The sequence below is a fragment of the Henckelia pumila genome, chromosome 2, assembly GCF_033568475.1.
Source record: "Henckelia pumila isolate YLH828 chromosome 2, ASM3356847v2, whole genome shotgun sequence".
Classification (NCBI taxonomy): domain Eukaryota; kingdom Viridiplantae; phylum Streptophyta; class Magnoliopsida; order Lamiales; family Gesneriaceae; genus Henckelia; species Henckelia pumila.
Window position 1 is genome coordinate 106,372,613 of NC_133121.1, and position 27,078 is coordinate 106,399,690.

Consider the following 27,078-nt stretch of genomic DNA (forward strand, 5'->3'; position numbering starts at 1 on the left):
TTTAAAGTTTAAGTATTTAGAAGCAAAAGCCAAAAAATGTTAAAAATTATATATATTTTTTAAAAAAAACATTTTTATTGCTTTTTGAAAATGATTTTTGCAATCAAACATAACAATTTTAAGATTTTTTTAATTAAAAAAAGTGCTTTTATTTCTCAACTTCACAAAACCAAACGGGCTCTAAATGCCAAATGTTGGTCGAAGTTGTGGTGGAACAAAGATGATTCGTAATATTGCATTAGAAAATAGTCGGGACCATTTTTTTTTTTTTTTTTTAGAAAATATTCGGAACTTGGACATGTGTATAAATTTTGGGAGTTCGACGTGACGACAATTTAGGCTAATTCAAGACATTTTACCTTGGGAAGTGACGAAATCAACATTTTCATAAGATTAAGGTCAAACAAAGATGTGTTTCGATGAAAATATTTAAAATATATTGATTCAAATGTATTTTTATTGTTTAGATAATTTATACAAAGAAAAATTCAAATATATCTCCTTACTTATTGACATTATTTACGCTATAAATATAATTTATAATGTCAGGGTCATTTGAAATTAAACTGATATACTAAAGTAAGCAAGATAAAATTCATGCAATGAACAAAAATTAGCCACCAAATCGACACACACATGAATCTACTAATTTAATTCGGACTAAAAGACATAATGGTAAGACGAGCCAACTAATTTTGCTAACACAAAAGATTGAAATAATAATATCCACATGTGCAAGTTCCTTGCCAATCCCAACTCCCAAGCGAGAACATTAATCCCTGTTTGATCTCAGCCGTCCATAACCTGAACTAGCTTGATGATTATTATTTTTTTTAAATTTATGCAACTAGAAATTGAATTTTGGTCAACGCTATAATTATCATTATTAATTTTTCAGCACCCAATACTACACTTGTTGATTGAGACATCAGACGTGTGAATCATTGATTTGTGGGTAGACGATGGATCTTTATCTGTGAGATAAGTCAATCTTATTCATATTTACAATAAAAAACAATACTTTTAACATAAAAAATAATATAAATAACCCAAATAAATGATTCGTCTTACCAAATCAATTTGTGAGACTGTTTCATGCTAATTTTTGACTTGATTTGGTAAGTGTCAAATCACGACTCTTCTATTGGGTCTGGCAAGCTGGGGTGCCTCACATGTCCATCTAAGAAACCCATCAAGAGTAATAATCACTCTCTCAGATATGGGCCCTTTGAAATATTTAGCCCAATATTCTGGCCCAAAACCAAATATGTCGATATTGATTTCCGTTGCTTTGATTTAATTTTCAGGTTTATTAGAAATTAGATTTTTTTCGGTAGTTGGAAAAATCAAGGTCAAATCACATATAATTATTGGAATTGTTGGAATTGTTTTTGTTAAAACTTAAAAGTAAGGAACACAGTAAAGGCCAATAATTGAATAATTTATGATTCTTAAATTATTGAAACTATCTTCTTCTTTTTTCTGTTTTTTTTTTCTTCATGGAAATAATTATTAATTAGGATCGGTATTTATATATGAGAAAAAAGTCAATTTAGTTTTGATATATCATCAATTTTTCGACACCACATCATTATTTTCTGGTCATGCATCAGTAGTTTTTGGCACCCATAAAATATGATTGGAAATCAACAAATGATTACAATATTAAAATCCGATTCTGATTAGTGACAATTAAATAATTAGATTGAATATTTTTCCTACATATAAAATGGTCGATAAAATATAAATTTATATGATATAATAATTTATGTTTCTATTTTCTATAAATATAAATTAAATTATAAAATTTGTTTCATTTTTTTTTTTCAATTTCAAAAGCTTTTATTAGAGAAATGAAATAAAATTACATAAATGGCAAGATTATTACTTGAAATGTAAGAGCAGAAACCTGAGAGAGCAGAAAGAAGAAGATAACGAAGGATGTTGCTGAAGCAAGGGCTAATGGCCTGGAGCCCTAATCACTCTCGTATTTTCTCCAGGTTTTCATCATCATCTTTTGGAACCCTAAATCCTCTCATTCCCAGTTCTTCTTTCACCACTGCAACAACCCGTTTCAATGCCTCTGGTTCCACCAGTCGTGTTACATATGTGTGTAAATGTAAGGGTTCTCAGCACGAAATGCCCTCCGACAAGGTACTTTTTTGATGAGACGAAGATTTCCCTTTTGAATTTCAGTGGATGGGCCTGCGGCAAATTGAGCCTTGGGTGAATCGTGGAATTTGTGTTGTTTGTCTTCGGTTAATCTGGAAATGGTCGAAGTTTTGCTCGTGATGTGATCTAAGAGTTGTAATGTCCTTGCCCAGTGGGTTTCATTTTGCTTCATGGTCTGCTGCAAAATTCGTTCTTGCCTGGGTCTCGTGTAGTTTTATTAGCTTTCGATTTTTTTTATTTTTATTTTTATTTTTTGGTTGTTCGTGAGGTGGTCGGATTGTTGACTAGATAAGGGCTAAGTTGATTTTTACTTCTATGAGGATGGAGAATGTGGCTACCACCCAAATTGGCTCGAAGTATCCTGGCCTGTAGGCTAGATTGTTGGTTTTTAGGTGAATATTCCACTGAGTTATAATTAGAGATATATTCCCAGAATTGAATTTGTATTATGGACTCAGAAGAAGATCCAGAGAATTGAATTGCTGGTATAATTTATCTTGGAGATGATGACTGATTGTTGGTGTGGTGGTTGGTGGCATATAAAAACTGTAATCTTGAGAATCCAAAATTAAAAACTAGTGCTGAGTTTAAAAGCATGATTTAGTATCACTGTTGCTGTTTCCTAGTTTTTATTGTGAATCAAGTGCTAAACTAGTTACCTTTCAGTAAAAAGTAATTATTCTGCTATCAAGTGTGAATGCAAATCTGTTTCATTGCGTCAAATGCATCATGGAACCACTTAAGAAACTTTTCAATATCAGTCGCATGTAGTTTCTTGCATTCCCATTTCGATTTTTGTTCTGCTTTCTTTGATTCTCTTCTCCATCAATTATCCAATCCAACCGAGAGAGAGAGAAACTTCGAATCAAAATTTAGTATGGGCTCTAATATTATTATTAAAAATAGTTTTACCTTATGAAACATGCTTCAATATCTGAATGTAGATTTTTGTTTCATTTTCCATCAATCTGTATTTTTATTTTGGATTCTTTATCTCAATTTTACATAGGATGGATCATATCTAACTTTCATTTTGTTATGCTCGCACTGGCAGGCAACTTTACCATCCAGACTCCCAGCTACGGCTTTCTTAGTCGTAAATGGATTAATTTTTGCCAAACCTTTTGAAGCACTTGCAGAAACATGTGAAGCTAACGATTCAGTTTTCAGTACGAATATGCCATTGTTGCTTTTTGTTGCTCTTATAGGTGCCACTGTCGGAGGTAATGTATAAGCACCTTCATAGCTCATACACATTCGTTATCCTCGGTTGTGAGTTGGTATTGCTAGCCGTGAACTTCTTAGAAAAATTCATGTAGTTAATGCTAAATCGATCTGCCTGCTTGGATCTAGTTGATGATATTCCATCACATTTATGAGATTTGTAGCCAATGTTAATTTAGAGAATGCTTAGTTAGCAACTTATGAGCGGTTAGAATTTTGGAAAATTTGAAGATATTCTTCCATGCTTGTTCGTGTTTATTATTCTTGGTTCTAGTTTTAGTTAAACCAAGAATTTGTAACTGTGTTACCCATTCGAGTTTTATGTTAACGTTCCATGCTGCAGGACTACTTGCAAGGCAGAGGAGAGGAGAATTGAGGCGGCTTAACGAGCAGCTGCGCCAGATCAATACAGCTTTAAGAAGGCAAGCGAAGATTGAATCTTATGCTCCCAGTTTGAGTTATGTTCCAGTTAGTGGAAGAATACCAGAAAATGAAATAATTGTTGATGAGAGAAAGCAAGATCTAATTTCTCGTCTGAAAAATGGGAAAAATTTTCTTCGAAATCAAGATCTAGAGAATGCGTATTTCGAGTTTAAAACGGCACTTGAGCTTGCTCAGAAGTTAGAAGATCCTATCGAGGAAAAGAAAGCTGCAAGAGGCTTAGGTACTCATGCTTCGCACATGCATTTTTGTATTTCTCAATAATATTTCTTCCTTAAAAGTAAGATTCCTATTGATACTCAGTGTAATTGAATGTCTTGTTTGGTTTGTGACTTACTAAATTAATGCGCGTCTCAGGAGCATCACTTCAAAGGCAAGGCAAATTCCGCGATGCCGTCAAATATCACTCGATGGTTCTTGAGATTTCTCAAAGAGAAGGAGAGGAGTCTGGAAACACCGAAGCTTATGGAGCTATAGCTGATTGTTACACTGAACTTGGGGATCTGGAAAGAGCTGCTAAATACTATGACCAGTACATTGCAAGGTTACAATCCGACTGATCTTTCCGTTTCCAGAATTCCCCCAGTTATAGTTGCCATGTTTTAGTAGAGTTCATTTACATGGTATGCGGACGATAAAGTTAGTGCAGAGCTAAATCTTTTGTATTTATATATTCAAGAATGCGGGATTTTGTGGGAATTTTGAGTACAAGTAATCTTGTTGGTATTTTGAATCATTATATGATTGTGGCTACACTATTGATCCACTGTGCGGCTTGGTATATTCTATGCTACACTAACCATTAAGTCACAATTTCATATGTTGATATCTTCATAATGATGAATACACAGGATCCACATCTATTTTATAGTAGTGTACGGTACAACTTTTATTTATCTACTCTGTAACCAGTGAATAAAGTTTCCCTACCATTTAATTCAAAATTTACTCAGACACTGTGCTCTCCAGACAAATCTTTTTCTGGTTCACACCAAACTTTTTGTCACAAAGGGAAAATAAAGGTAAAGATTTGAAATTTTCATAAATACTAATATCGTATTTCATGGTATGATTGCTATCCCCACCATGATTCAAAAAGAACCCTCTTTCTTTCTCACACACAAAAACAGACACATGAGAGAGAAGCATAAACAGATTCAAAGTGTGGCCATAAACAAGAAATTCTGATTCTTTAGAAGAATTGTGGGGAACAAAAGAAAGATGATGTGGTAGCACGTCACCATTTGAACACACTTCCATAAAATAAGCAAGTGGCAGTGGGATTGTTGATTGCCATAAAATTATTTTAAATAGAACTTGTGGGATGGTTGATTGCCATAAACTTATTTAAAATAAAACTTTATAGTTTTAAGATTAAAATAATGATATTGAAAATAAAGGCCTTTTTTTTTTTTTTTTTTTTTTTTCTGATTTCTGATTCCTAGCCTCTCCTTAAACTTTAGTAACAGAGTAACGTAAGCAGTGATTAATTTAAAGGTGGCATTGTATTTACCAACTCTATTCCAATTCCTCTCGGGGGTCCCCCCACATTCTTTTCTTTTGACCAAATGTCTTTTCCATGAGATTGTTTTCACTCTTTTAAGGCAATTCATCACATTTATTTCTCATTGTTGCAAGTTTGAACAGAGGACAGATTTCTCACACTAGAAACTTGAGACCAGATTAATATTGGTGTAGAGAAAAAAGGGCATAATAAGAGTTTACTCACAATATATATAACTTTAATAATTTGTTATAGAATAATAATATCTTATGTTGTAATCAATCTTTAGCTCAAGATGATGAAAAATTGTGACTGCTTTTGTGCTACAATTTGTAATCATACTTTTGGAAGCACCGACCCAATTTTTATTATATCTCAAATGCTTCAAAAAACTTTATTAAAACAAGGCATATTTATGATGAGATGCTAGAATAAGAGTACATTCAAATGTGTATATTTATCTATCAATATATGTGAGTATTATCCTAACGGTGTATCCAAAGATGGAGAAATATTCATCTTTAAATAAACCCTTCCGAAAAATAACATGAATTTTTCCCAAATAACTCGCATTGCGGTAGAGTAACCATTAAATAATCCGTTATTTATACATATCAGACATTGTTGACCGTATTCATGTAGCAATAATTATTTAAGAAGCTTAAACCTGCTTTTATCTTTTTCAACACTACACTTTGTCTTTTTCTCCCTTTTTTTTCCTCCCTTCAACTCTTTTCATAAATACCACTCTCAATTCCCCCAACTACCATACTTCCATCTCTCTCCTTCCACACACACACAAACACACACTGGCTGATGCTGAGAAAGGAAAATGAACGGAAGAGTGAGCTTCATCCCAAACCAAACCTTCAATCCCAAACATGGAGGTGCTGCTGCTAAAGTTGGCGAAAACAAGAAAAGATTCTACCAAATATGGACGTTCAAACTTCCAAATGGCTCAAGATTTTCACCGGCAAGGTTACTGAGGCACATCGGAACAAGGGTGGAAGTAGCGTTGCAATACGTGTCGTCTCGGCGTCGATGTTCACGGAAAGTTTCTTCTGCTAGTTTTACAAGGTCGAGGTCATATGCTGATACTCTCGATTCTCAGAGGGCTGAAGCCATCGAGGATTGCATAGATTTCTTGAATTCCTCTTCCACTTTACAAAGATCAAACTCGGTTGCAAGTTCTTGTTAGAAAAGTGTTGTGAATGAAATAGAAACTGCTGTTTAAGTAAAATACATAGTTGTGTGTCAATTTTATGTTTCAGAACATGTACAAGAATTGTCCAGTTTGCATTGTGACTCAGTTGTCCATCTTGTGATACCATAAAGAATTTGAGTCTAATCCATGTAGACATAAACACGATTCAAGTTCAGACAAATAAGAATATTCGAATGGTGCCTACTTGATAACCATGTTCATGGATCAAGGGAGAGCTTTTCTAAAGCTCGGCTTCCGTTGTTCAAGGCTTTCTTCAATTCAAGAGCTCGCTTGTATGGTGGTGCAATAGGAGGTTGTACAGGATCTAAGCTCTTGTAAGTTCCATCTGCAACTTTAGGAAGTGGATATGAACGATCCGAGTCGAACCCATTAAGGTCCCCACAGGCCAGAAAAGGGATATAAACCTTATTAGGGCCTTCTAGCCACCCACTGCTGCAATCTGTCACATGATATTATGTGTCATAATAATGCAGTAAAAACAACAGAAAACTTTCACATGTAAAACATTTTTTTCGGCTTTTCACAAACAACAACGTCCGACTGCATAACGATAGAGATATGATGATTGAGGGTGGATATTGTTTAAAAAAAATATGATATATAACATACAATGTGGTAAAGTGTGTAGTTTGAGTTGAAATACTTAAAAAAAAACAATGCGCAACAGGATATAAGTTTTTGGCATAGCAAGAGGTGTTCGGTCATAAATTTATTCGACAAAAATGGACCAGCAAAAGCATATCATCTCCGGGATCTTGATCCGTGAGTCCTTTAGAACAATTTCAACATTTAAAAATTTTTTTTTGCAAATGACCCATATCTTTTTTTGATTGCATTTCTTCCCCTGAAGGATGGTAGTATGATGATATCTAGCGTGAGCCAGAATTCTTTGTGGGGTAGCAGAGATTGATACGATGAATGAGAATTAAACGTTTCCATGAATGCATGCAGAGATTGCTCGAATTAGAAGAGCACATAAACAAATATTCAGGAACAAGTACTTTTAGTATGAAAGGTACCTATGTCATCGGTACCAGACGGGCTTCCAATTTTCTCCAGGAGACGGTGCAGATCTTTCTCGTTAAAGCCTTCAGGGGGTGAGTAATTCTCACAGACCACAAATGCCTCTACATTTTCGGTAATGGTTTTGAGCAAAGAAAAACAAAGGCTTCTGTTATGTCAGATACGTTAAAATGTATTCAAATGCATAAACACCACATACATACATTATAATTTAACTACGCTTCATTTATATCAGGCGCTCTTTCATTCACTAGAAAATGGAGTTTCCACCGAGCATAAGTTAAGTGCGTAGACTTCCTTTAGAAATAACAAGATGAGAGCTGTATTTTTTTGGAGAAAACAAAATGTTTGTTTTGTTTCAATATTACCCTTCATACCTTTTGTTACTTTCATTACTAAAAACTTGCTAAATGCAAAAAACTATTTTCCCGATAACTGAGAAAAATAACTCCAAACTTCATAATTTTCAAAATGAGTAAAATTAAGAATATTGCAAATTACCATCACATTTGGCTCTACTAGTTTAGTAGATAAAGTTTGGCCAATGACCTTGAATATCGTTGATTCTGAGCTATGACATGATGCCAGTAAAGGTATGCAGGTATGTGGCGTCAATAAATTAGAAAATACGATGTTGTCCATATTGTTTATGGTGCTACATGAGATATGAGGAACAGGTTGACTGGAAGGGCTTCGTTATGACTTCAAGAAATAGTTTTTGGATAGGTGGAGATGAGAATGTGATACAATAGTTGCTGGAGAATGTAGAGAAAATATTAAACAAATTACTTATTTACCTATGCTTGAATTGCGACTGCTTTTTGGTTTAGCAAATGTCACTTCTGTGAAAAATAACTTAAGCTGCAAAACAGTGGTAAAATGTTAGTAATTCCATAAGTTTTTTAGAATAGGAAGAGAGGGGTGATACTACCAACATTATCAATAGATAAAAATACTTAGTAAGCCATGAAGCGTGATAACAATTTGGTAGAATATCACCGTGGAGAAAAGAAAAAGGAGAAACAAACCTAATTACATAATCAGCATAACAAGAGTTCAGTGGGTCCATAAGACTTTACACATTCCAATTATAACACTACATTTCCAAAAATTTCAAGGAATGAAGTTATCTTTGACTCCAACAAAATAAAAAATTCCTAGGATTTTGTAATTGTGTAAATGTCTGTCAAAATTCACGTTACATTTGGTGTTTTATTATGCCTCGATCAACCCCTAATCCAAAGAAAACAATAGAAGCATCAATTTGTGGTTCGTATTTTGCATTTATTTGCTGGTTTCAAGAAGAATAATGCAACAAAGTTTGGCCTTCTTTTCCTGGAAAGGGGTGGTTTCAAAGTTTTCTACTGATCTGGAGGTTTAATTACCAATAAATCGATTACATCATTTTAAGATAGGTCATGTAAAATAGAGGGAATTTGGTTTTGCGACTCAAACAAGAACATCATACACTGCAAATCATATTAAAGAAACATAAAAGAGCGAGCTACAGAAGTATCGCACACCTGACAGTAAAGGAGACTAGCATCCTTTCCTCGAAATATCTTTGCTATAAACTTTCCACCAACCTTTAGTATGTGTGTAACAATTGTTAAACCCTGAAAGAATGTTATCCATGTTTAAAATCAGAGACAAGGATATATAGGATTCGACGTTCAAGTCTATAATAGAATACATAGGAATACAACAGTCGGAACGAAATATTGGAAAACAAAATATAAATAAATCATCCATCTAACGCTAGTTCAAAAGCAATATGACACATCAAGGTGAAAATAGGCATGCCAAGGAGGATAGAAACAAATTTTGCATGTCAAAGGGGATTTGCAGCATGTAGTCACCAAAATTTCTGTGTGAAAAACATATGAATTGATGCAAATATGACAACAGATATGTCATGCACATATTAGTAATGTCATCATAAGAATAACAATCTTAAAAAATAGTCCACAAAAAGGTTATAAATACTAACCGCCAAAATGAGCTGGGACTGAACAAATTCATCCATGTCATGTAAGCCAGTTACTGGAAGAATGCACAGATTCAGGTTTATACATGGATATACAGTAATATGCATAATAGAGATTATAGTCCAATTTAACATTCCGGTCACTCACCATCAGGCGCACCATCACATACAACAAGATCAGCTTTGCCTCCATCAAAATGTCGAATGACCTGAGAAGCAGAAGATATCAGATACGTAGATTGATAGATAGACAAGGGGAATAGAAGGGAAGATGCATACAACTTCAGCTGTCCTAGCATTTGTTATATCCCCCTGTACTTGAATAACGCCTTCAATAGGAGCCATGGGTTGCAAATCAATAGCCACAATAAGTGGTATATCACAATCCCTGCAAAATTATAATACCAAATTGTAGACTCACGCTGATAAAGTTGCAAAGATGATTAAATAACTTTTGGATTTAACAGACTAATATATAAAGATCCACCATTCATGGTAAAGTAACTGAAAACTGCCCCAATTCCATTGCTTCACACTGTTATTCTTTGAAACTAAGAGGATCTATATGCGACTGACCCTTATATTTCAAATTAATAATAATTAGACCAGCGGTTTACGGGAATTACATCAGTAAATACTCATTAAAAGAACAATCGATGCACAAGGCAGACATACTTGGAAGCCGAAGAGAGCTTTGCTGGGAGATAAAGCTTCCGACTCAAAACCTACATGAAAGATGTCACATCAAACTCGGAAAAAGTACAGTAATAAGACAACCTTGACGAGTTATACTGAAATGCAAGTAAATTAGTAACTTGTGTACACACAGTGAAAACATATCTTTCCAAATCAGATCAATATCTGTAATAATTTAAAACGCTTTCAACAGCCTTCTGATGCAACGTAGTTCCATGATATATGAAGTTGATGCAAATAACTCTGTGGTTATAGTATCTCAAAATGTCAAAAATAACAGATTTTTCACCAATATGTTTTCAAGATCCACCAAGGCACCAACAATGCCAAAATATCTGATTGGCGTAAACCAATTTTTTCTCCTTTTACATTTACAAACTATGATAACCATGTATTTATAAGGTTTCCCAGAAGACATATATCCTCAATTATCAACAAAAAATTCAAAGTTATAAAACTTCAAATACCTGACTCCAGCTACCAGGTGCTGCACATAAATCCACCACACGCTTAACACCTGAGTAAATCCGCACAACTCCATCAACAATCGTATATAACAGTAAATGACAAACATAGATGATAAACAGAAAAGTAAACATACGTATCAATAACCATTTTGCAAGATTTAAAGAAATATTAATAAAAACTAATCGTCTCGCACCTTCGAATATGTTGAATTCCTCGTCGATTTGAAGTAATTTGAAGGCACTTCGAGCGCGCCATCCTTCCTCTTTTGCTTTTCTATAGTAGATATCCTACAGTTTGAATCAATAGACCAAAGAAAATTTCACGATACTCAAACCCAGATCGAAACAACAGAATTTACAGCAATAGGACCGAAGAGGGATTACTCTTTTATCTCTTGATGCTTTTCCCATTGATTTTTGTCGAAGTCCCCGCCGTCTTACCCCACTCGTCAACAATATATACTTGAAAAATTCAAGCTTTGATTTCCGTAAAAACAAACTTGAATCAACTTAGTAATTACTTCGAATGGATCGCTCGCCGCCTTCCGTTCTTTGAATTTCCAGTAATTCTTACACAAATGCATGCGAGTGTACTCCGGGGGCGAAGCACATGTTATATTGGGACGGGGTGAAGACGAAGACGAAGGGGTTATGATTTTGGGCTTCAAGCCTCATGGTGGACTCAAAATGAACTTGGGCTACTTGGGCTTTTAATTTGCCCAAAGTATGTTCTATTCAAAGAGTGGATTGGAATACCGTAAATGAGATTCTGTGGACTGGGCTTTACCTGATTGCATAAACCCAGTCCAAATTAAACTGTTTAGATATATCTGGGCTCAACCCACTCATTTATCACCAAAAAAGCCAATTCCTCTATGGCACCTTGTTTTCAAAGTTGCATCATCAAAATATAACAATATACTAGCGAAAAATGCGTGTGCGTGTGTAAAAGAAAAGTTTTTATATTTATATTTTTTTTAAAAATAAAACATTGAGGAGTGGAAGAGATTTAGTGGGTAGTTGATAGGAAAATGTAATTTTGGAATAAATAAATTTGGTGTCCTCAAGGTAGTTATTATAGTATGCTCATGTTTTATATAATAGTATAGATAATATATATTTATACCTAGTTATTAAGTAACAAGGTCTTAGAAAAACTAAAATGGTATCTTGGTATCCTCAAGGTAGTTATTATTGTGTGCTCTATCTTTTAACTACTCCTTATGGTGTAAATATTTTAACCCAAAAAATCATTCATTTTTTGTTTCCATAAATTTATTAGATTTTTTTTCGAAATTAATTTTAATAAAAAAAAATCAACTTTTTCGTCACATACAACGAGTGTGTGCAAATACGCTAGTAGATATTATATAACAAGCTCTCATGTTTCAACCACTACCTATATAGTTTTGCACTTGAAGTATAAAAAATTAAATCTTTCCCTTTCTATAGCAACACACAATAATGCATCTTTTTTAATATATACTAATACTCCGACGCACGTGTTGCGTGCTTGTACAATATTTTTTTAATTAATTTGGTTTATTTCAAAATAGGGATAATTTCATAATTATAAAAAATAATTAGGGGTCAAAATGCAATTCAAATTGAATGGGTCAAATGATAAATATCAAAATAAATAGGGTTGATTGCGTAATTAAGAAAAATACCACACCAACATACTATTTTGTCATAACAAGCTCTCAGGTCTCAACGGTTCTTAATACTAGTACTCGGAAGCACGCGTTGCGTGCTTATGCAATACGTTTTTTAAAATAAAAATCGAAAGAGCACAATTTTGAAAAGTTTTTTTTAATAAATAAATTAATTTTATAAACGTGACATTTTTGTAAATAAGTAATTATCAATAGAAAAAATAAAATGATATTTTGGTAATTAAATATATACTAGTACTAAAGAGTAAAATAAAGAAGAGTTGTCATACCAACATACAAATACCTCAAGTACTTTAATAAAATAGAATAGATAATAGTATAGATACACATATATAAAATGATCATTTCACAACCTAATCTATGCTGTGCTATTTATGTCTCGATGCATGTGATGTGAGATTAATTTGCGATGGAACCCCAACTACAACAATTTAAAGCCAACATAACTTCTTTTGCTAGCTAGTCGATCAAAATTATTGAAATGTCAAATAAATCCAACAACAACTTTCCATGTTACAAAAGATCGATCGTTAAACCAATCTTAGCATGAGGTTAATTACACCAAAAAAAAAAATTTCGAACGTGAACAATCTTTTTGTACCTTGCCGGGTTCATTTCATTATATTACATTAGTTACTTGCCGATTTAATTAATTAATTATATGACTTTTTGAAGGGAAAAATGAGTGTAGTGTGAGCTAGCTAGAAGGTCAACATCTCCTTAGTAGAAAAAATTGGGTGGCTGAAAATAGGAGAAAGAATGGAGCCATGCAGCTGTCAAATGAAACCCACATGGGGCTCATCAACATATATATATAATGTGAGCTGGTCATGCATGGTCCCCATGCATGCAACCCCGGCCCGCTAGCTATAAGTGCATGCCTCGCCACGCACCATTCAAAACCCTACTCATCAATTATACATGCATGGGGTTCCATCACCATCTTCACCTAATCCACACACCATGAAAATATATATATACCACAAACCAATCAATTTATTATATAAACCCACCAGTGAGATGTTCGTCCAAACATCTAGTACAAACAGTGACCACGAGGCAATGAGTCGAACTTAGAAGTGCTAGCTTTTGGCAGCTACATGACTTTCGGTGTAGATTTGATAAGCGTGTAGTTTTTTTTTTTGGTATGTTTAAAGCGCACAACTATTATAAATAAATTTAAGGGAAGTCTATTTTTTGGTTTTGATCCATTAACTTTTCAAATTTTGATTTTGGTACGCTAACTTTTATTTTTCGATTATTTTGGTCATACGGATTACGTGGCACAGTAAAATGCTGACATGACATCAGAAAATGCTGACGTGACATCGGAAAGTACTGACATGTGAAGCTATCATGTCAACAATTGGACCAAAATAACATAAAATTAATAGTTAGTGTACCAAAACTAAACTTTAAAAAGTTAATTATTCAAATTCATGAAAACAAAAAATTAGACAAGTTAAGGAACCCAAAAACAAATCATTTTCCCTAAATTTAATTATCTGCACCGTGGAGCTTGTAAGAATTTTTGGAAAATTGTATATGTTCATTGAAAGAGTTCAAACGTATATATAATCTTTACAAAAGAATCAATCTATTGATCACAATAGATTCTGCCTAAGAGGAAAATAATCCTAACTCATATACAAAAAGATATATTTACGTAAATACAAAAGATTCGGGATCCGGAATGATATTGTATCCAACCATTCCTTTAATACTCCCCCTCAAGTTGGAGCATGTATGTCAAGAATTCCCAACTTGCGAGTAAGTGTGTGGAACGATACTTGCCCCAATGCCTTGGTAAATATATCTGCAACTTGATGCTCACTTGATACGTAGGCCGTCTTGATATCTCCTTTCTCAATGCGTTCACGGATAAAATGACAATCAATCTCGATATGCTTTTTTCTTTCATGAAAAACTGGATTAGCAGCAATATGCATGGCTGCCTGATTATCACAATATAACAGTACAGGTTGATGGTGAAAAATATTCAAATCTCATAATAGATGTTTTAGCCAAGTGATTTCACAAGAAACTGATGCCATAGACCTATACTCTGCTTCGGCTGAGGATCTGGATACGGTTGTTTGCTTCTTACTTTTCCAAGAGATGAGGGCTTTTCCAAGGAAAACACAATATCCAGTTACAGACCGACGTGTAGTGACATCTCCCGCCCAATCAGTGTCACAAAAACCGGCTAAATTCACATCATTTTTGGAAGGAAAAAATAATCCTTGTCCAGGTGAATTCTTCAAGTATCGGAGCAAACGATGAACCGCATCTAGATGAGGTCGTCTAGGTTGTTGCATGAATTGGCTAAGTGTGTTAATCGAAAAAGAAATTTCCGGCCTTGTTATCGTTAAATAGATTAACTTTCCCACGAGGTCGATAATGCGTAGGGTTGTTGAGTAAATCACCCTCGGTAGGAGTGAGTTTCAAAGATTGCTCCATGGGAAACTTTGCTGGTTTTGCACCAAGTAACCCTGCTTCTTGGAGAATATCAACAGTGTACTTGCGCTGGTTGAGCGAAATTCCCATCTTAGAACGAGCTATTTCAATCCCGAGAAAATATTTTAGCAATCCAAGATCCTTGAGCTTGAAGCACGATGCAAGAAAAGCTTTCACATTGTCGATGGCCTCTTGGTTATTCCCTGTTATGACCATGTCATCGACATATAACAAAATGGCTGTAAATGAGTTTTCACACACCTTTGTAAATAGATAATGATCAGCCTGCGATTGTTTGAAACCAAAAGTTGTAATGGCAGACAAAAACTTATGAAACCACTCTCGTGAGGCTTCTTTTAAACCATATAAGGATTTGTGAAGTCGACATACAAGTGACTCCCCCTGTCGATGTAAACCAGGAGGAAGACGCATGTATACTTCCTCGGTGAGATCACCATGTAAAAAGACATTTTGGACGTCCATTTGATGGAGTTTCCAGTCGTGAATTGCACCAAGAGCGAGCATGCACCGAAAAGTAGTGAGTTTGGCAACGGGAGCGAATGTTTCATGATAATCAATACCTTCTCTTTGGGTGAATCCTTTGGCGATGAGGCGAGCTTTATATCGCTCAATGGTGCCATTAGAGTGATATTTGATCTTGAACACCCATTTGCAGCCAATCGAACGATGACCAGAGGGAAGGGGCATGAGAGACCAAGTCTTGTTGGCTTCTAATGCAGAAATTTCAGTCTGCATGGCTTCAACCCATTTTGAATCCTTACATGCCTGCTCATATGTTTTTGGTTCGAATGTAGAAGAAACATATGGGTAAATGAACGATGAGCATGGGAAAGATTGGAGTATGACACATACCTTGATAATGGATGTTTGGTGCTGGATCCAACTCGAAGAGACAATTCGGGGATAGATAGAGTATGATGGATCTGATAGTCACTCAAATGAGCCGGTGTGCGTCAGGAACAAGTGGCTGTCCAAAGAATGACTTCTGGGATTACCGGGGGTTCAGGAACCGTATGGGGTGTGCCGGGTGTATCGAGAATGGGGGATGATGAGGAGGCTGGTTCAGAGTTGGTGTGGGTAATGGGAGGAGTATGATTGTTTTGTGTTAATGGAGGATAGAACATGATATCCTCGTCGATGGATTTGGGCAATATGGGATTGTTGTTTTGATCATCGTGTGGTATTGTGGAGTACGGAAAAATATCTTCATGGAAAATGACATCTCGTGAGGTGAAAATTTTTCTATCTTCCATATCATATACAAGATATCCCTTTTGTCCCGATGGGTACCCAAGAAAAATACATCGGTGAGATCGTGCATCGAATTTATGAGTAGGAAGAAGATTTGTAGCAAAACATAGGCATCCATAGGTTCGTAAATGCGAGTAAGAGGGAACCTGTTTGTGAAGTGTCTCATAAGGTGTTTTGTGAGAGAGAAGTGGTATGGGCAAACGATTAATGAGATAACAAGCCGTGGTAATAAGTTCTCCCCAAAATTTTAAGGAAAGATGGGCTTGAAATCTTAGGGCTCGAGCAACATTTAAAAGGTGACGATGTTTGCGTTCAACTACCCCATTTTGTTGAGGCGTGTAAACACAAGATCGGTGGAAATTGGTACCACATTCATGAAAAAAAAGTTTCTAAGGAAAGAAATTCTTTTCCATTGTCAAATCGTATACCTTTAATTGAGCTGTTGTGTTGTGTTTTGACCCAAGCAAAAAAATTCTTAATGAGGGATTGGGTTTCAGATTTGTGACGCATAAGATGAACCCAAGTGTAACGAGAAAAATCATCGACGATAGTTAAAAAATAACGTGCTCCAGAATAAGAATAAATCCTATGTGGTCCCCAAATATCACAATGTATTAAATTAAAAGGTGCTTTAGTAGAAATATTACGAGAAGGGAAAGGTAAGCGTGATTGTTTTGCTAGATGACAAACATCACATGTAGTACTAAAATCAAAAGAGATATCTGGGATAGTTTTAGATAATAACTGTAATGGGGTGGCAGAAAGGTGTCCAAGTCTTCTATGCCAAAGATTGGGTACGTGACGAATTGTGTTGGACAAGTGTGGATGTTGATGCAAGATAAGGTAGTAAAGGCCATTACTCTGTCTGCCCAGCCCAATCGTCTTCTTCGTAGTTGAATCCTGCAATACACAAAAATCACGATAAAATGTCACAATACAATCTAAGGATTGTGTGAGTTTGCTGATGGAAAGTAAGTTAACTGAGAAGTTGGGGACATAAAGCACATCATCAATAGTTATATCTTTGCATAATTGCATGAATCCAATGGAGTGGATTGGAGCATGTCCTCCATTAGGTAACTGCACAGTAGGATGTTTGGCAGCAAGTTTATTTGAAGTGGGAGGATATCTGGATACATGGTCGGTGGCGCCACTGTCGAGTATCCACATGCTATGAGTTAAAAGAGAATCGGTACCTGAAGTGTTGACAAGAGGCTCATGGTTACCATTTTCTTTTCGAAGAAGTGCCTTAATTTGATCATACTCCGTGGGAGTAAAAAACTTGCTCTCTATGTTGGAAACAGATGGAGGCTTGATATTTTTCTTCCCTTTTGGCTTGACATTTTTGCCGTGATAACGATGTCCAGGTGGAAATCCATGGATATAAAAGCATCGATCAATAGTGTGACCATCTAAATCACAGTGGGAGCATTTAAGTGGTTGATCTGTAGATGGCCGGCGGTGGGAGTTGGCTTCGTTGACTTGCAGGCTTCGATTCTGCACCCTTTGCTGGGTAAAGTTTGCGTTGTATCCAGTGTGCTCTCGATTGGTAGTGACTTCAAGTTGTATTTCGTGTTGTAAGACAAGAGCATGTGCTTTGCGAGTGTCAGGTAGTGGAGTAATCAGGAAGATGGAGCCACGGATTGTGGAGAAAGTGTCATTTAATCCCATGAGAAATTGCATAACTTTTTCCTTTTCTTCTCTTTCGGCAATGGCTTTGACACTTCCACAAGTACAAGCGATTGGATCATAATAAGAACCCAACTCATCCCATAGGGCCTTCAATTTGGTGTAGTAAAGCGACACAGATTGGTGTCCTTGTTGGTGTTCTGTGATTTCGCGGTGGATCTCGAAAATACGAGCATCATTCCCTTGTGAGAACCTGTCATGGAGATCATTCCAAACATCGAATGCATTTTCCGCATATATGATGCTGGCAACGATGTCGGACTGGACGGCATGAAGAATCCATGACAACACCATATGATTGCATCGTTCCCAAGCTAGAAACTTGTCATCTGTTGTTTTCGGTGCTTTGATTGTTCCATTGATGAATCCAGTTTTGTTTTTAGCGCTCAAAGCTATGCGAATGGCACGACTCCATTGCCCGTAGTTGTTCCCATCAAATAATTTGGAGACAAGAACCAAGCCGGGATGATTTGATTGTTGTAAAGTAAGTGGATCCAATTGGGTTGTTCCAATTTCTGATTTCTTGTTTTCGTCTCCCATGGCAGCGGAAGTGATTTCTCAGAATGTGTTATGCTTTGATACCATATAAGAATTTGTGAAAAATTGTATATGTTCATTGAAAGAGTTCAAACGTATATATAATCTTTACAAAAGAATCAATCTATTGATCACAATAGATTCTGCCTAAGAGAAAAATAATACTAACTCATATACAAAAAGATATATTTACGTAAATACAAAAGATTCGAGATCCGGAATGATATTGTATCCAACCATTAATAGAGCTAGTTTGATGGACTAGCAAGTCAAATCATGAAAATTAAACCTTGTGAACTTTTCTTGCTAACCATGTGATGATTGTACTAGAGAGAACAACAAATTTTACCAAACATTTTAGGCCAGCCATTAATTACCCGTTTTTGCTAGCCACTGGCATGTGGAGTATGCTTTTAGATGAAATCTGCAGTTGCCATCAATGTATTGGTGACCACAAATCATTTAGTGCCACAAATTATAATATTTTAAGATTTTTTGAAAAAAAAAAAGAAAAAGAAATGAATGTATTTGGAAATTCGTGGAAGTGAGCTTGCGGTATGATTCTCGATTTGGATTAAGGACGTATATTATATATGGGTTGGGATGATTATTATAGAATTCCACCGACAGGGTAAATATAATTTGATCCCAAAAAGCAGTAAAGAGCGAAAGTAGCTCAAGTCCTATTGTGAAAATAGGTGCAAAATATACACTAATAAATGACGCAAATCTTTATAGATTTTTCAATATCAAGTCATTTTACTAATATATCTTTTGCTCAAGAAAAATTCCACGGGATAATATTACTGCTGGGTTATTTTTCGTGATGATCATATTTTCAAAATAATATTATAATTTTGATCATGTACGACGTTTGTTCTCTATAGTTGATCTTTATATTAATTTCAAATTGTAGTCTTTTTTTTATTATTTTTTGGAAAAATTGTTTTTTTTTTGTCCTGTATGTACAATCCTTTGCGATTCAGTCCTCTATATTTTTATATTTTAGTTTTAGTCCGCTATCTTTATTTTTTAAAAATAATTTTAGTTTTTTTTTACGATGTGGCGCTGATGTGACACCAATGCAGTGCTGATGTGGTGTTACGTAAGATTTTCGAAAAAAAGACTAAATTTACCAAAAATCAGAATATACATGACTAAAATTGAAATATGAAAACATAGAGAACTAAATCGCAAAGTGACAAACATACCGAACCAAAATTGTAGTTTTCCCTTATTTTTTTTACGATTAGTTAGGCCGAGTTAGTGTAACGCTACTATATTGTCAATCAAGACTAAAAGTGTAAAAATAAAAACAAACATGACTGTATAAAACTGAAATTCGACAACATAAAAATCCAAATCACCGAAAGATAAATATGCATTACCCAAAACACAAGTTTACTCATTTTGAACCATAAAGTAGGCAGATACTCGTATGGTTGGATCACCACTAGCTAGGTCAACTAATCAACTTGATATTGGTCATAATATCTATTTATACGCACAAACGTGCAGTTACTAATTGAAACATCACTCTCTTTTGCTCCCAGGTTTAATTCAGAATTGTGTATTTTCAACATTGTCGCAGGAATCCATGTCGATCGGGCAGCTCACGAAGTTGCAACTAGTTGTATACTCAGGCGTAACAATTTATTTTTGCCAATGCATTTTTGTTTTTTTTTAACAATGCTGCAAGTTGTGATGATCTTGTTGATCAATATAATGCAACATAGGTATTTAGACCATATCCAAAGCTGCACCAAAATGGTGCAAAACAGCATTTTGGCGCAACTTTCACCCCTCCAGTGGGGGCGCTGCCAAAAAGCGCCCCACAATTTGAATTTGGCGCAGGGAATTTGGTGCAAACATTTGTTTTTTTTTTAAAAAAAAAAATTCTTTTATTTATTTTTAAATATTATAAATACTGTTTAGATAACATTAAATTATTTATTTTATTTTTTTAATAATTAAATATTCAACATAAAAATTTAATTATAATTTTTATATTAAATTTATAAATAAATGTTTAATTATTTATTTTTTAATATTAATTATAAATGATTAATTAATGATATGATTTAGTTATTATAATAATATAATAGTCTAATACAAATGCAAATACTTAATGCAATTTTAATTTAAAAACATTTGAACACATAATTCAAATACAAAGAATATTATGAGAATATTTTTTTTAGTGTAAGATTTGGTGTAAATGGGTTGAAGAAGTATGTTGAATAATTTGGTGCGAAACTTACACTAAAATAGTGCAAAACTTGCTTACTAAAAATAAATAAATAAGTTGATGTCGGTAAATAGATATATAGAGGCTTTCTAATTAATATAATAGAACAAGACAATGCTCATAAATACATTCACCATGGAAAAAGTTATCATCTTGTGACTGATAATTATATTATATATATATTTCTAAATCTATATTTTTACTCTTAAAATAATGGATTATTTTCATTTGTCAAATTATATTTATGTTTTTTCAGAAAACGTTAGCTGTTCCAAGGTTAGCTTGTTAATGGAGCCAAGAAAATAAATTTATCTTTATAACCACTATAACCACGTCTAAAAAAAATGATCTATATATATCGATCGATGCAAAAACACTTGGAACATAATAAATTATCATAGAAGAAACAAATTTTATAAAATAATATCTATTCACTTCCCGAGTACTCTACTTACAAAGATTTATAATAAAAAATAAATGCTTAATTTATATGAATTATCAAAGAAACACAATTAATATACACGTCTTATCTCATTATTCAGTCATAATCTATACCATCACAACCCATGCATAACTTCCATTAATTCTTGATCTAATGATCTCTAGCCCTTTTTCTCTCCATCAATTCATTCAAAATACAAAAAACATTGATGACATCCATATACATATTAAAAGTTTCATCTTTCTTTTTTTTTTTTTATAATTAAAATCCAAATCAAAAAAATAATTTCATTCCTTTCCTTTAACGTCGTTCTCCTTAACACGACCATCGGTTCCGGCCATGACGGCATACTTGTCTTTCCGAGTCAAGTTGGTGCACTCGAACCCCAACGTCCCCGCCAACACCCTCTGAATGTAATTGGCGACTTCAATGGCCGACCTCCCTCCCCTCGCCGTCAGCTCCGGCGGGAGTTGATTCAAGAACGTGATCTCGAAAGTCGGCCTCGGGTTCATGTACCCGAAGTAAGGGTCCATGGACTTGTACCCTCGAGCCGTGGTCCCATAAAACACGCTTTGCTTCGTATTGATCGCCACCGGCACGATCCTGTCGCTCAGCTCCGCGAAAAGCGCGCTGAACCGGAGCAGGAACGGCTCCCGGCAAGTGGTTCCCTCGGGGCATATCACCAGATCGCCTTCTTCGAGCAACCTCTTTATGTTCGCCGCGTCTTTCTCCCTCTCCCTGCACAAGGCCACGGCTTTGATAGGGGATATCAGTTCGGAGAGCTTGCTTATGCTGTACGTGACGCAGCTGATCTTCCGGCCGAGCGCCACCGCGGTGACGACGGGGTCGAGGACGGCGCGGTGGTTGCAGACGAAGAGGACGCCGCCTTTTCCGGCGCTGGGCGGGGGCGGAGGTGTCCCCTTGACGATGAGTTTGATTCCCAGTGCGACGTAAAGGTAACGCACGATTGTTTCTGGCAAAAAGATGGTCCCGTAGATTCTGATGATGGATAAAATGAAGGCGATGGGCATCCATAGAAAGGTTACCAAAGCCACGAGCGGAGTCGGCCTTTGCACTAAACGGCCCTCGTGGAAGATGACCGGAGATAGAAGCTTGTTTCTTGGCAGCGGCTTGGTTCTTGTTCTAGGAACCATGTAACCTTCCTGCATTTAATTTATATTTTATTATAAAAAATAAAGAAAGAAAGTCAAGGTAATAGCCCATCATTCATATCTTTACACATCAGCGCATGAAAAATCATGACATTAAATTTATGATCAGAATAATAGGTTAAACTTCACCCAAGTGAAGAATCATTGCAATTAATGTTGAAAATTGGGTTTCAAGTGATAAAATTGTATATCGACATAAACCTCGATCAAACTTTATATTTGAAAAATAACTCTCGCCCAGTGTATTTGAGTGATTGAGATACACATAAGATGGCTATATTTTTTAGGAAAAATGTTTGATCGAGAGTGCGGGAAATTTTAAATATGTCTACTCCAGTCTCCACTAGTACTTCTTGATGGAGAAGACAAAGAGACGACAGGCTTATGAAAATGAGCAGATTTGAAGTAAATGAAGCACCTAACTTTTACCAATAATGGTAGATATGGATTGAATACATGCACGATATTTATATATATATATTGCATATTGCTGGTGTATAAGTTGTGGAGCCCTTTACGGAGATAAAGGCAACTCTCGTCTTTTGAATTGGCTTTTGAAGTGATTTAGGTTAAGTCACTTTATAATACATATAATATTTATTTTATGTTGTCTTAACATCTGTGGAGGGCCGGGATGAGCTGTGACTTTTTACTGGGAAAAAAATTAGCAGCGATTAGCAGCGACGAATCTTAATTAATAGATGATGGTTCATGCGATGCGTGTATTTCGTAAAAAAACAGAAAGACACAGTAAAATTATTTTTTTTAACGATAAAAACTATATATTTTCGGAAATTAAATGGTAGTAGAGAAAAATAAAATATAAAGAAAAATGCTATTATATATAATACAGTAAAAAAGTTAGTTTCATAAGATAAAATTATTTCAAGCAAATCCAAAGTTACATCATGAGCACTCCATATAAATATATATATAATATAGATTTCATGTTAGCTGAAATGTTGAATCAACGATTCCAAGTCTTCTTTGGCTCGGAAATACTAAAAGAATGATATATATATATATATATATATACGTGTAATAAACTGGCCGTCCAATTTAATAAATAGAAAAACTAGCTAGCAAAATGTTTCATGAAGAAGGCATTTGTGCTTATAAATTAAATTTGATCTCAACTACTAATTAAGTACATGAAATGCGCATGGGTGGTAGTTACATACACATGTAGGATTTGACATATATTAATCATAGGATATATAAAGTTATATATATACATAAAAAAAAAATGTTAAATGACAATATTGTGATGGAACTCACTCACCTTGCAGATGGACATGAAATCGCGATCAGTCTCCCTATCTCCAAGACCCAAATCAGGCACATTAGTCCCAAACTCTTTCAAAATCGCCGTTCGTTTGTGTTCCCCAACAAGTACGCCAGGTTTCACGACGAACCCCGTGGCACGTCCCGATTTCGTCACGTCCAGTTCCGTCCCCAGAACCTTGTCCACTCCCAAGTAATTCTTAGCAAAATGTTCCACCATAACCCTAGGGTTGGCAGTGACAATGTACCTCCTCCCAAAGGAATTGAACACTTTCCAAGTCTCCGGATGCACGTCTTCCGCGTAGAACTTGGGCAACACGGACCTAGACACGATCTCTATGTCACGAACCTTGAGCCCCGAGAAGGTGACGAAGACGAAAATTCGTATAGCGAAAGATTCGGACACAAGCACGTAGATGAAGTACACAAACGGAACGGACAACAAAAGGATCAGCGCACGGAGGACGTTTCCCGCCTCGAGGGCCATGAGCAAGAAATAAGGGAATGCGCTCCTGGAGACCAAGAGCGTGCCGTCGAGATCGGCCGCCACGGCCTGAGTGGAACGTCCCTCTATGCCACATTTCGATACCGTATCAAAATCTCGGAAAACACCCATTTTTTTTTTTGGAGGGAGTAGAATGAAATTAAAGACAAGGCAATGTTGTTTAAGTTATAAGAAAAGGGGGGGTTGGGTTTAAAAAGAAATAAGCAACATGAGCATGAGGTTCAAAATGAAACAGTTGTGAGGAAAAGGGGTCCAACTCTATCCCAGGTAGTTGAATACAGATTAACATTGAATTAGCCTGCTTTGTTAGGTTTGGATATATTGCCACCCCTAGCTAAGGCACACCCCATATGATCCCTTTTTAATGGACACATATATATATATAATATATAAAATATACCAAGTTATATACTATTAAAAGTTTTTCTTATATATTCATATAAATTTGGTTTATAATATATAGTATACTCCACTCATAAAATATATATATGATGACAATATTTCTCACTATTTTGAGAGATCCATTAATTGGACATATCAATTGGTCTAGGCTAGTTGAGCTAAGGCGACGGACATTCTCACACACACGAATTGATATGAAATAATATATAATTATTCGTTGAAATCATCTATCAAATCCGTCCAACTTGTAAATTAGAACATCTTAATTTCAAATCGAAGATTGGGGTGAGAAAGACTTTTAGAATAAAGTCTCGAAAGTTAATCACTTCAAAAACTTGAAATTTTAATATCAAATAAAGTACAAGTTAACGCAAACTATCATTTTAATATAATTGTTCATGTGTTATAACTATGACTTGGTTGTTTTTTAAAATATATATGTTGAAGAAGTAAGAAACAACATTGAATTAGCGCGTGCTAGTTTAAATATCAAAACAATAATAAATGACTTGTAAATAATAATCGTAATAATAGTTTAGAGACAATAAATTATAGTGAAATAAGTAACATATGCAATTTAGAAAACCAGAGAAATAATAAATAATAATTTAGACAGGGAAGTAATTATACAGTACACTATTGTTTCTCGCGATTAATTGTATGCATGCCAGCTAGCCGCAGGTGTACGTGTAACAATTTGAGGTTTCTCATATATAAATAATTGAATCTGAACAAAGGCAGATTTAAATACGAGATATATTATTTAAATTATTGTTCTCAGAATGTGCAATAACAACAAGAATACATTAAAAATAATAATAATAATTTGTACCGCCCTTTTTATTATATTTTCCCCTTAATTAAATTTGGTATACTTTGTAAATAAAATTTTATATGATATGAAATTTATCTCCCAAAAGTTACGAGTAGAAAATTAGTTTGTTGCCAGGTCGCCAAAAGAATGTCACTTCTGACAACTCAGGCGAGGTAGTTTAGAGATATGGCCCCAAATTAATTTGGAAACTTTATTAACTTCAAAAAAAAGATAAATAAATAAAAAGATGGAGTACATTATTCAATCGCTCTGGAAGATTTGCCAACTACCTCTCATGTGATTATTATTCACTTATATTTATTGTTTTCTTTAAAATAAAAAGAAAATAAAAGAAAAGAAGAGAGAAAGAGAGAGCTATAGATGAGTGAAACTAATAATTTTATGTTTACAACATGAGGAAGGAAAAATAAAATTTAAATTTGGTGCATTATTTAACAAATTTTCACAAATATATGCTACACATTTATTTATATATATGTGTAAAAATTAAAATAGGCAAATGAATTGGACTATGATAAATGCCATTAAAATGGGTCATCAAGTATATGCGCTAAGAAATATTAATTGAAGGTCTATAGAACATGTAAACATTGATAAAAATCAAATTATATTATCTTTACTATAATTTCACTTAAAAAAATCATCTTACCGTACTATTAGACCCGATTTGATTTGAGTAATAGGATATATAATATATAGATAAGTAATGTAATGTAAATAAAAATAAATAAGAAATTATAGTTAATTTAGTATTTGATTTGATTGATAGATTATAATTTATTTGATTTGATTGATTAAATTTTATATACAAATGCATAAATTATAATCAATGATTTGATTGATGTAAAATATATAATTAATAGATGGATAAATAATACGTCGAAAAAAACGTGAGATTGGATAAAATAAGTTATATCGAGATTAATAATAATCTTATCAAACGGAGCCTAATCATTTAAACAGTCAGACGATAAAGAAATATATTATAATTAGGATATGATAGTTATAGATCATGAACACAAATTTACTGAAATGGAGTTTTTATGATATTTTTGTTAAATAAAAAATTTTTAAAAAGAAATTGAAAAGAGAGATAGCTATATTTATCTAATCATATGATTCATTACAAGACTTTTCAAGATACAACATTACACTTAACTGATTTATTTATTTTGTACCATGCATGTGATAAAAAATAACTATATGTTAAAATAATAATAATGCTATTATTTGTATAAAGTAAATGAATGCTTCAAATTTCTTAATTAACTTTAACACAATTGGTGAAAACATATTTTAAGAAAACATCCTGTCAACAAGTACTTGGTGGACCGGGACATGTAGTTGGGTTAGGAACTTAGCATGACCAAGTTAAGCTTGACAATTAATTTCCATTATTTTTAGCATTATTATACTTGCTATTAACGGACAATATATCTATACTATTATATAAATATTGAAACCTATTTAGAAATTATTTTGATCTGTTTGATGATACTGTTATAAATTTATATAATTTTAACCCTCAAACATACATTATACTTCATATAAATTATTGGATTAAATGGTAAAAACACACCGTTGCATTTTTCACTCCCACTATCAAAAACCACTCACTATCTATGTCTTGCTAGAATTAAGAATTTATTTCAATTAATTTCATTGTACTTTTTTGTAATATCAACATATTAATTGCAAATTATTAAAATTTTATATATTTATTATAATTTTAATTAGATATTAAAATATTTACATACACGCAGAGCGTGTACATTGGGGGTTGCTAGTATATATATAATAATAAATATGTGTATTTTCAA

The 27,078-nt window shown here is 34.3% G+C and overlaps 5 protein-coding genes across 5 annotated transcripts; 2 read left to right on the forward strand and 3 right to left on the reverse strand.

The window, feature by feature from the left end:
• Positions 1–1,889: 1,889 nt before the first annotated feature.
• On the forward strand, positions 1,890–4,575 carry LOC140883375 (protein FLUORESCENT IN BLUE LIGHT, chloroplastic). Its single transcript, XM_073289814.1, has 4 exons — positions 1,890–2,154; positions 3,227–3,395; positions 3,740–4,060; positions 4,195–4,575. The coding sequence occupies exons 1-4, from the start codon at positions 1,942–1,944 to the stop codon at positions 4,395–4,397; spliced, it is 906 nt and encodes a 301-aa protein (XP_073145915.1). The 5' UTR covers positions 1,890–1,941; the 3' UTR covers positions 4,398–4,575.
• Positions 4,576–6,173: 1,598 nt separating this feature from the next.
• LOC140878094 (uncharacterized) lies at positions 6,174–6,539 on the forward strand. Its single transcript, XM_073281700.1, has one exon. The coding sequence runs from the start codon at positions 6,174–6,176 to the stop codon at positions 6,537–6,539; it is 366 nt and encodes a 121-aa protein (XP_073137801.1).
• Positions 6,540–6,553: 14 nt separating this feature from the next.
• On the reverse strand, positions 6,554–11,381 carry LOC140880975 (tRNA (cytidine(32)/guanosine(34)-2'-O)-methyltransferase). The gene is made up of 11 exons (XM_073285897.1): positions 11,124–11,381; positions 10,934–11,027; positions 10,740–10,789; positions 10,252–10,301; positions 9,856–9,964; positions 9,725–9,785; positions 9,580–9,632; positions 9,113–9,205; positions 8,387–8,450; positions 7,586–7,693; positions 6,554–7,005 (listed from the first exon to the last, which is right to left on the reverse strand). The coding sequence occupies exons 1-11, from the start codon at positions 11,148–11,150 to the stop codon at positions 6,764–6,766; spliced, it is 951 nt and encodes a 316-aa protein (XP_073141998.1). The 5' UTR covers positions 11,151–11,381; the 3' UTR covers positions 6,554–6,763.
• A 2,764-nt stretch (positions 11,382–14,145) lies between these two features.
• Positions 14,146–18,373, reverse strand: LOC140878095 (uncharacterized). Its single transcript, XM_073281701.1, has 4 exons — positions 17,126–18,373; positions 16,943–17,044; positions 14,798–15,658; positions 14,146–14,370 (listed from the first exon to the last, which is right to left on the reverse strand). Exons 1-4 carry the CDS (start codon positions 18,371–18,373, stop codon positions 14,146–14,148), a joined length of 2,436 nt encoding a protein of 811 aa, XP_073137802.1.
• Positions 18,374–21,134: 2,761 nt separating this feature from the next.
• Positions 21,135–24,324, reverse strand: LOC140882833 (glycerol-3-phosphate 2-O-acyltransferase 6). Its single transcript, XM_073289045.1, has 2 exons — positions 23,515–24,324; positions 21,135–22,223 (listed from the first exon to the last, which is right to left on the reverse strand). The coding sequence occupies exons 1-2, from the start codon at positions 24,130–24,132 to the stop codon at positions 21,348–21,350; spliced, it is 1,494 nt and encodes a 497-aa protein (XP_073145146.1). The 5' UTR covers positions 24,133–24,324; the 3' UTR covers positions 21,135–21,347.
• Between the last annotated feature and the right edge of the window lie 2,754 nt (positions 24,325–27,078).

Excerpts from the sequence above, each read along its gene's own strand:
- LOC140883375 (XM_073289814.1), top strand. The coding sequence starts at position 1,942 with ATGTTGCTGAAGCAAGGGCTAATGGCCTGGAGCCCTAATCACTCTCGT. Across the intron at positions 2,155-3,226 it reads ACGAAATGCCCTCCGACAAG|GCAACTTTACCATCCAGACT; the intron begins GTACTTTTTTGA and ends TCGCACTGGCAG. Across the intron at positions 4,061-4,194 it reads GAAAGCTGCAAGAGGCTTAG|GAGCATCACTTCAAAGGCAA; the intron begins GTACTCATGCTT and ends TGCGCGTCTCAG.
- LOC140878094 (XM_073281700.1), top strand. The coding sequence starts at position 6,174 with ATGAACGGAAGAGTGAGCTTCATCCCAAACCAAACCTTCAATCCCAAA.
- LOC140880975 (XM_073285897.1), bottom strand. The coding sequence starts at position 11,150 with ATGGGAAAAGCATCAAGAGATAAAAGA. Across the intron at positions 9,965-10,251 it reads AAGCTCTCTTCGGCTTCCAA|GGATTGTGATATACCACTTA; the intron begins GTATGTCTGCCT and ends ATAATTTTGCAG. Across the intron at positions 9,786-9,855 it reads ATGCTAGGACAGCTGAAGTT|GTCATTCGACATTTTGATGG; the intron begins GTATGCATCTTC and ends TCTGCTTCTCAG.
- LOC140878095 (XM_073281701.1), bottom strand. The coding sequence starts at position 18,373 with ATGGGAGACGAAAACAAGAAATCAGAAATTGGAACAACCCAATTGGAT. Across the intron at positions 15,659-16,942 it reads TGTCCAACACAATTCGTCAC|GCATGTAAGGATTCAAAATG; the intron begins GTACCCAATCTT and ends ACATATGAGCAG. Across the intron at positions 14,371-14,797 it reads ATTATCGACCTCGTGGGAAA|GCAGCCATGCATATTGCTGC; the intron begins GTTAATCTATTT and ends TGTGATAATCAG.
- LOC140882833 (XM_073289045.1), bottom strand. The coding sequence starts at position 24,132 with ATGGGTGTTTTCCGAGATTTTGATACGGTATCGAAATGTGGCATAGAG. Across the intron at positions 22,224-23,514 it reads ATTTCATGTCCATCTGCAAG|GAAGGTTACATGGTTCCTAG; the intron begins GTGAGTGAGTTC and ends AATTAAATGCAG.